Source organism: Sardina pilchardus, chromosome 9, assembly GCF_963854185.1.
Source record: "Sardina pilchardus chromosome 9, fSarPil1.1, whole genome shotgun sequence".
NCBI classification, from domain to species: domain Eukaryota; kingdom Metazoa; phylum Chordata; class Actinopteri; order Clupeiformes; family Clupeidae; genus Sardina; species Sardina pilchardus.
The window spans coordinates 18,896,313-18,906,312 of NC_085002.1; the positions used below are offsets into that span (position 1 = coordinate 18,896,313).

Consider the following 10,000-nt stretch of genomic DNA (forward strand, 5'->3'; position numbering starts at 1 on the left):
AAGGTGGGCCAGTAGGGGTTCTGAGAGTGGAGCAGGGAAGGATTAGGCCCCCGGAGCCTCCAGCACGTGTGTCCACAGAAGAGTATTTTGGTTTGGACTGAAAGAAAAAAAAAAACAAGACCAAGAATGCCAGAATGGACAAGACACTAACATCAAAAGGGGGCAACAACTAGAGGATAAATGAAAGAAGGAGCAAAGGAATAATAAGACAGATAAGTAAGAGAAGATGATGAAAAAGAGGAACAGAAGAAGAAGAGGTAGAAGAAAAAGAAGAAAGGGTAAGATCAGAAGAAAATAGAAAGAAGAAGAAATAGAGTGAAAGTCAGACGAAGTGGGGGAAAAGTGTCAAGGGCCGAGAAGCACCTGTTTCTCAGGGCTGAGATGTGGCGTGTCTGGTTTTGTCTGAGCACATCCCGCAGTCGGATCAGCTATCAGACGTGACCTTTCCCACACAGGGCTGGTTCCTGCCTCGCTGCAGCAGTCATAGCAGCAGAGGCAGACACACGCGCGCACAAACACACATACACACACACACACACACACACACACACAGACACACAAACCACACACACACACACACACACAGAAACACACTCACACACGCACAGAGAGACTGTGCTCTTTCCCTTACAGACTCCGTGGGAGGAGGAGGAGCTGTGATTGGAGATGAGGTGGAGGGGCAAACATGCGGCGAAGGGAGGCCTTGGAAAACAAAGCCCAAACTCGCAAGCGAGTGTAGGGTAAAGGGTTCGTGTGAGAAGGGCGCTGGGACTAGATTCTGTGGACGAGGGAAAATGTCTCAAGTGTCTGTGGTCCCTAACGATGTCTGAGGGAACCAACACAAAGTACAAAATGCTCCATGATGTATGACAATAATGACCACTGTATGAATATTCAAATATTTCAAATACAGTACAGTATATTTTGTAGGGACCCTGGATAAAAGTACAGTATCTTTCCTAAACATGAAAATTAACCTTCAGACAGAGCATTACCTTCTGGTGATGTTTTTTTGTCTGTCAGCAGGATTGTGCTGAAACTACCAACTTACAAGCATATGTTCATGTAATGTATTGGTGGAGGGCTAATAGCAAAGCTAACGATGAACCCATTTAAACTCAGGTGCAGATATGTGTTCTCTGAGCTCCCTTCTAGTTCCTTTAAAATGTGTGTCAATGTCATCTACCAACCATGGAGAACACTGTGCCAGCAGCTGCTCAGGAGGGAGCATAGACATGGGTAAAAGTGGACTCTACTGTAAATTGCGTCACCAGAATGACTATAGATGTCATCTGAATTACAGTTCTTCCTCACACATCCCTGGTCTTGCCAACACTTTCCTAAATCATTTAACTGGAATGGCTTGGCATCCATCCAGTAGCTTTCCTGCTAAATATGCAGCACCAAACCACTCTACAATTTGACTGGCTGGCTGCACACTCTCTTCTATACAGGCCTGTCTGCCGTTAGGCTGAGCCTGGACCCCGAGCTTGAGTCTGTACTTTAGCATGCACATGCAGCTTCAGTCAAGGCTGCAGTGTTTGAAAAGTGGACAACTTTCACTGGGTGGCCATTAAAGATCTTTACGCTCTTTCCAAGTCTCAGACTCCTAAGCTCCTAAGATTGTGTCGGAATCCAGAGGCTTCCTGGGGAGCGCCGGGGATTCCTGGAAGCCTTGTCCGAGGGAGGGCTGAAACGGGAGGCGGACGGGTCACTACTCAAGCCCCCGATGGAATGCTGCGTGGAGTTTGAACGACACCTTTCCTCACAGCTGCTATTTCCACAGGACTCTGCATGAGACGCCGAGAGAGCCTTCGCCTATGCTTTCACAATTGTTTTCGAACCCTGTCGAAACATTACCGAACGAAAAACATTCTAGCCTACTTCTGCAGGATCTAAGGTGTTGTTTACTGAAACAGGTTTTCTTTCAAAGCGCCTGTGTCATTTCATATTGATGGTTCAACTAGTTTAAACAGTGGGAAAAGCTTGCTTGGTAATGGACCATGACGGAGGGGGATGTGGTTGATATGGGATGAGGCGAGCCTATGACCTCAACAGTGATGTCAACAGCCCCAGGCAGGCAGTACTACACTACTACAGCATATCCTGTAGATGGCCATCTTTGTGGGAAAAAAAAACCCCTATACTAAATCTTCCTTAATCTGCAGCTTTACTGTGATTAGCAGAGGAGAGAACCAAAGAATGCATTCATGTTCCCCTGTTAAATAAGAGCAGATTATGGCAGCGAATGGGAGCAGCCACTCAGTAATGGGTAATCGACAGCCAGGCATCCTCATGCTCAGACTGCGCAGAGACGGGAAGTGGTGGAAACAAGCGCACAGGAAAGAAGGTCTTTCCAGGTCAGGGGTTGTTCAGAGATGCTGCAGCCTTCGGTGTGCCTAAACCGCCACCACCACCCCACGACACACACACACACACGTCGCCCCCCATTCATCTGCTAAGACAAGGTAGTTTCAGAGATCAGAGAGTAGTACACGCTTTGTATTTTCCCTTGGGGTGCAGAAATACCACAGGGATGCTGTGCATATTTAAGATGTCTCTTGTTGCTGCTGTTGGAAAATCTCAAATCAAAAATGAAAGTGTCAGTAAATGTATGTTTGACCTAAGTCCAACAACAACCTACAATAACATGAATAATGAAAAGGCAAACACCTTTAATGTACAGTAATAGTATATTATACTGTCAAGACTTAGAAGGTGTTATAACTGGTGGAGAGGCTATGACATATATATCTTATTGAAAAATATTAGTGTGTATTTACAGTGCAATTGATGTAAAGATAGTCACACACAACACGTAGTAGGGTATCCTCAAATGAATCCAAGCACATCAGCATGTTCCAGAATACTATCAGTCATACACTACAGTTAATTGGTTAAAACAAACTGAAAGAACTGTAAATACTGTTACTAATGGCAGTATTTTTTTCTAAAAAACACTTCCTGATTTCAAAAATGAATTCTCAACTGAAACACCCACACAAGGCATATCACGCCACTCTTGCTGGGTCAAACACTACAGTACGTCAAACACTGAGTCATCAGAATCCAGTTAAGTAGCAAAACAAACACTAGGGAGCAAACCTGTGGCTGCTCAACTGATACTACCTGTCATAACAAAAACAGGAATGGCAATGCGGCATGTCCCTGCTAGTTCATTGCTCAGGGCTGATAGACAGGAAATTATTTGTGCCTGAAATGATCAAATACTTTCAAAGACAATATAGAGAACAGCCTTTCTTGACATCGTACATGGCCGAGCTCAAGCCTGAATTCAGGCACCATGCCTGAACTCTATCAGGCCTGATTACTCAGACTCCTCTCTGAGGATGTACAGATGTATAGTCATGCACTGCACATACTGTATACAGAATGCTCCCTGAGGGACCTGTCAGCTGGACTTAGCAAGTGATCCCATTCAGAACTAGAAAAGCACTCAGAGAGCGCAAACCTCCGTAATCATAAACATACGCCTCCATAATCGCCTCCTGGATGCAGACTGTGATACGGATCAATCCCAAAATTGAATCGTTACTTCCTTTCCCTGAAGATTTCATCGAAATCCATCCAAAACTTTTTGGGTTATCTTGCGAACAAACAAAACAGTCAAACAAACAAACAGACAGACAAAATAACAAACCCCGATGAAAACATAACCACCTTGGTGGAGGTAAAGATAGAAACCAATAACTGTCCGATACTGCAATATGCTTGGGAAGAAAGTGCTTGCTCAATGAAAAATGCTAAATGTGAATTTACAGTAAATGTGGGTGACAGACAGCTCCTCCACTCAGAGAACCTGAACTTTTCATAACCAAAGCAGGAGCTATGCATTCTCATCGGATCTGAGGGTGAACTTTGGGTTCTAAAACACACTGCATACACCACTTCCAGGGAGTTGTTATCGCTGCTATTCTAGGTCCACTTGCGAAACAATATTTGAATCATTAATTACATTATAAACAGAGTTGCGGACCTGACAAAACCGCTAGGACTTCACTGTCTGTTTATAAATTCCATTATAAACAGACCTGCGGACCGGAAAAAGGCAGTAGTTACAATGAGCTCCCATCTGTGCATTCAGCTAAAAAAAAGCCTGCAAACGTCACACACACTTACCTTGTAAGTGGTGTTGAGTGCTGCATATGGAACATGAACTTTGAGTATGCAAAAATCATCACCACAGCTTAGCCTCAGTGGTGTGGGCTGCTGCTGCTGCTGCTATGAATCGGAAAGAAGGACGCAGGTCATGGAATGATTCATCTTCCCCAGAAAGGACAGGCCAGTGTGAGTGCAAAGCTGCTTTCACTATTGCAGACCACAGAGACACGATGCCAAAAAATGACTGAAAACCACTGACACAAGACCAGCGGCACTGATTGCACCTGTGCTCGGGTAGCGCTCGGGTCGAAACCCAATAGAACAGCTATCTCCCCAAGGTGCATAACAAGCAAATGTGCAACAGAACCTGGCTGGTGAAGTAATGCATAAAACTGTAGCACTATCACAAACAGGCCCTTTAACTGCCTTACTAGATAAACATAAGAGTCCCTCTGTAACCTAGTCTGCTGCAGTACACCACGAGCACACAATGCACCGGCATATGGATGCTGACTGGATTACCAATGAGAAACTGGTCCGAAATCTGCTCCAAAGCTGACGACCTCAACTTAACTCCACCCCCAGCCGCCCCTTACCACACATATTAGCCCCCTTACAGCCTACTCTCCTAGGCAACTGGATCACCAGCTCCGTCAGCTCATTATCTACAGGGCTAATTCTCCAATCCACGAGGACCTCAACATCTGCAAAGCGTCTGTACCTTGAAAGACCATTATGGGCTAAGTTAATTGATTAATTAATTGTTTAATTGGATAGATTAGCTCCACGTTACCACAAAGTCTCACCTGTGGGCTCTGGGAACCTGGTTTCCATTGGGAAAAACAATGTACAAGATGTACAAGGGATGTACAAGGGCTTGTGATAGATCCAAAGGCACTGATTACACTCTTTCATTACACAACATAAGACAACATAAGACTACAACAATACAATGGATGATGAGGATCTCTATACACTAGTAGTTTGTTGTATGTAAATGACATACACTGTTTTTGAATCAAACTCCTATTGTAAGCCTTCAAAAAAACACAAAAAAAAACTGTAGCACCACAAATTGGCACCACAAAACGGATGAAACATGTGGTTGTCTGCAGTTCAACACAAATTCAGCACGTTTGACAGCCACATGCAGTGAAAGAACAAGCCGGAGGATAGGGAAGGGGCAGAGACCCACTACGTCAGAACGCTGTGAACCTCCGCATGAGAGTGCACCAGACACTAGGAAGGAAGCAACAGCCCCAACCTCTTGACAGACAGACTGTTTGCACCTTAAGCTAGACAATGAAAGACAGAAACTAAGCAAAAGGCAAATATAGCCCAGAGAGGAAGAGGCTGAGAGTTGAGCGACACAAACCATGTCTGGTTCTGTGTCTACGACCGTTACTCTAAACGACTGCGGTTAGTCTGATGTGTATGGAGCAAAGGACACATGAAAAAGCTTTGTAAGCAACCAAACGAGTAGCATTTAGCCATGGAAATTTGATGCTTATGCTCTATGTTTTTTACATGTGAGGTAATGCATAAACATCTGACCAAATTCAGATGTTTATTATTATTCTATAACACATACTGAAACAATTAAGTGCTAAAGATTTACCATAAAAATTAATACTAGCTTGGACTTACCAAAAATAATTAACATTTCATATACTGGGTCAATTTGAAACTGGGAAATTCAGGGTCACCTCCAGTTGACTGATATGCAGAAGCCTTGGGTGTACTCAGATGAAAATACCCATGCCTGAAATCTGAATAGCAGGGGCGCATCAAAGAGGCCCTGGTAATCCCTACTCCTATGAAGGGAGTTGTAGCTTTGATGACGCAGCAGCCCCAAGACCTTTGTGGCATTTAGGTGACTGTGAAAGCCACTTATGTACTTTCGAGTGACTAGCTGGGTTATTTCACAACTTGGAATCCAGCTGAGTTTTACAACATGAGCAAAAACTGCTGAAGTATATTATCCGCTATATTTCTTCGCTATATTCTTTCCTTTAAGCAAATAAAGTTCTTCACAGGTTCTTTAAAAAGCAGTTCAGTTTTAAACCCCCTAAGAACAGAACAGAAAAATCCTTTGTGCATCTAGTTTTACCTCAGTAAGCAGTTGAAGAGATGAATGCACATCACACAAATATTACATTGTTACACAGTGAATTGTCAGTCAGGTTGTATTACATCTTTGCTTTGTCATTCATGCACCTTGGGATGCAGTCGCTTAGTACTTGCATTGGTGATCTTTCTTGGACAACATAACCATGATGACAATGTGACCTCAGTGCTCTGATTTTGTCTTTGAACAAATTGTCCGAATGTACGTCTAGCAGGTTCACCTCTGTCAACAATTATGAAGATGACAGCAGACAGGGAACAAATACTGTTGCATAGACTAGACTGTACCTATTCAAATCACAATACCTCTCAGTGTCCCATATTGCATGACAGAGTAGAGACAATTGTTTTGCTCTACCTCAACTACAAAAGTGACCCCATTTCCATTAAAAAAAGAAATGCTTCTGAGAAAATTGAGTCAGAGAGAGTGAATTTTGTGTAGCCTACAACAGCAGGTTCAGTTGGTCATCTTGTAGACATTTAACCACAGTGTTTCCTGGGGGAAGGCATAAACAAATATGTGTGGGGGAATCACTACTCCTTAACAGTTAGATGATGACAAATCCATTGCTCACAGCCAGGAGGCTATGGCTCACTGTGATAAAAGATCACAGTCAACAACAGTGCTCTTTCACCCAGAGACCAACCAATAAATAAGGCTAGTTACTTTTTAGGAATGTTTGTGAGTGTGAGTGACAAAAACTGGTCTAAAGTTCAGGCGTAGATCAAATATTTTGATTTTGTTTAGTCAGTTTGGTGGTCTGGGGACAGGGCTGAAATATCTCACAGAGGCAAATAGCTAAGTTCAGTGACCTTTCTGAGTTTGAGTCCCATCAGAAATCATCTAGAATGAATCTGATGATTAGTTGCAATAGCCGGCTGTTAACGTTGCTCAAGTAACAGAGAAAGCAACTTAACATCCCTTAATATGTTTTGTAGATGTCTGTAACACAGTGCTGACGCCTACACAATTAGGATTATAATAATAAAAATCATAGACTGTATGCTTATTACTCTGTAACGACCATATCTGTCAAATGTATAGCTTAACATTAATGGTGTAGGCCTATCCTACGGTGATAACAAGACATGGAGAAGATTCTATTGCGCAACTGGTTCATAAAGTGCCTTGCTAGGATGCTGAACAGTGATTTATGATAGGCCTACCTAATGACACTAATCTATTTCTGATCAACATGAAAGCTAACTGCTTAGCTTGCTACAGTAGCCATCTGGTTTGCTAATCCCTCACGTGATACAAGCCCCAGCTATCCACAATAAGCAAAAACAACATGTCTTTGTCTGATTCATCTCTTCATAAAAAAGACAAAGTATAGTCACAAAACCAAAGCAGAAGTGGGCTGTTTCCTGATTTCATCCCGAAATTCGCTGACTGGCGGAACAGTTGAGTGTTAAAGAATGTATAACCCCAAATTCTTGTTCTCTTTAGGGGGGCCCTACTCCAAATTTGGGAACACGCGCACACGTACTCACGCGCGCGCACAATCTCGAACTTACACTTTTATCACCAAAATCATTTGGTTGCCTGTTGGTGCTGAAACTAAACTAATTTGGACTCATTGATAATTCCTTCCACGTACCTTATCCAAAGAAAAACTCCCAATAGTCCAATGTGTGGTGTGGTCTGGCTATGTTCGGGTTGCGTTGAGTCAGGTTCGCTTAAAATAGTGACATTTCAACTATTTGGGGGGATTCATGAAAACAGCTACTTTCCCGTTTCTCGGTCCTGCGATTCCCGTCTTTGTAATAATGTGACTTCTTGAACCTCTTCTCTTCAAAGTCGGCAACGTCCACCAAATCTCATGCATATCCTGGCGAGGCGCTGGTCCCTGTTATTAACACGAACGCATAATATTTTGGACAGTTTACTCCATCAGTTCTTCATTACTTCGTCTTCTGTCTGGAATAGCCATCGCAAACTATGCCACTTTGTAGTCGGTACTGTCAGAAATCTGTCCCTGTTTGTCATCCGACACGCACGCACAGCGTACCGTAAAGTTACGTAGAGTAGGCCTAGCCTACGTTGAGGGTGTCGTCTTTATGGTGTCGTCACTAAAATAGCCGAAATGCTCTAAAGCTGCAAATGCCTTGTCTTGAATTCATTTGAACAGTTGGATTAATTGGGGAAATACTGTCTAATCTTGATGAGGTGCAAATGTTTGCTGCCCTTAGATAGTATCATAATAACAATCATTGGAAAATCCCATAGCCTTCTCATAAAGGTTACACTCATGCTGTGGGGTCTTGAGTCGCCACAAGATGGCTCTCTCTACTCAGTGTATTGTGTTGACTGTGAATCCAGACAAATCCACAGTAGAATATGGGGACAGTTTTGTACGCAAACAATCCAATGCAGTCATTTCAACAAGTATGGGGACAAGATCATTCATTTAAGTACACCAAAGAAAATGGCTGGATAATTTTTACAGGTTTATTTATTTATTTATTCATTTATTTTTTTTTGGGGGGGGGGGGGGGGGTGTCTTTTACCTTGTAGGCCTAAAGTGCCAAAACATTGGCTATTGCTATTAGGTCCTACAATGACCCATGGTTTAGTTGTCCAATTGTGAAATTTTGTTTTAAATATTGCTTCATGTCATTTCACCTTCTGAAGTTTATATTGCTCACGTGCGCCAACATGAAGTTTTTCTTCCTCTTCTTAACACAGCCAGTGCATACACATTGTGTAATCAACATTCAAAACACATTATTAAAATGTTAATAGTCATTAAAATACTTTGTTCATCTTTATTTCAAATGTGGCATGTGTGTAATTCGGGATGGCAAAATAATTCAACACACCCTGGAACAAAGTCATTTAGAAAAATACATACACGTCATAAATGGCACAACAGATGAACACTCTAACACATTCTTATCAGATTAACAGTCCACAATACATCAATCATTTTTAATTCGGGTCTTCCATTTGTCACAGCTGGTGTGTTACTTCATTATCTGATTGGATTAACTAACAACACATACTGTATCTATTAATTCACCATTCATCTCCATGTGTCTGAAGACTTTGCTGGAGTGCACACTCTTTCATCAAAAGGAGACTGTCATGTGTCTTCATTATCTGTCTTTTAATTGAGCAGGAAACAACACAGGAAGTGTTCATGCACAGTGTGATATTAAGGCGTTTCATCTTTCTTTAAGCAGTTTAACTACATTTTTCTCTTTTATGTCAACTGCACGATAATCAAAATCATTTTTCAAATTCTAGAGAGGAAACATGATTTTGTTCTGTACATCATTGTATACTGACCATATAACCTCCAAAAAAAAAAAAAAAACTCTGTTTAACTAGATTTAAAAGAAAAATAACAACAGAAGAAAAGTCACTATACATAAAGAACAGTGTGGTCAGTTGGCAGACTCTATACTCCCATTGGAGGTTTGCATCGGAATTCCTGCGTCGTTGTCCGAGGTGCCACTCTCCTCCTCAGGCCTGCTGTCGCTATCAGCACTCGTCTGAGACTCCTTTCTGTCCTTCTCGTTATCGGCGCACTTCTGTGACAGTCGCAACCCAGAGTCCCTGAGGGACGGCAGACGCGTCGGTGTGGTGGGAGTTCCCCCGATGGAGGCTCTTCTCTCTGAGAACAAAAATGTAGTTGTGGTTGTGGTTCTCCTTAAATGTAACTTTGTGTGCATGTCACTCATTAACTTTCCCCCATAAAGACGACTTTTGACGACACCCCCTGTACCCATAATGACACCTCCAGTA

General features: G+C 42.5%; 2 protein-coding genes across 3 annotated transcripts in view; both read right to left on the reverse strand.

Annotated features, from left to right (window-relative positions):
- The window catches only part of pparda (peroxisome proliferator-activated receptor delta a), a gene marked incomplete in the record, with an annotated part of 21,196 nt that extends 12,959 nt beyond the window's left edge, over positions 1–8,237 (reverse strand). Inside the window, 1 exon segment of the mRNA XM_062546130.1 lies at positions 7,851–8,237.
- Positions 8,238–9,004: 767 nt separating this feature from the next.
- Positions 9,005–10,000, reverse strand: part of def6b (DEF6 guanine nucleotide exchange factor b) — an 11,366-nt gene continuing 10,370 nt past the window's right edge. For both annotated transcript variants that reach the window (XM_062546132.1, XM_062546131.1), the window contains exon 11: positions 9,005–9,869. In XM_062546132.1, the coding sequence (XP_062402116.1) occupies positions 9,640–9,869 (230 nt within the window). In that variant the 3' untranslated portion in view covers positions 9,005–9,639. The remainder of the gene's footprint in view (positions 9,870–10,000) is intronic.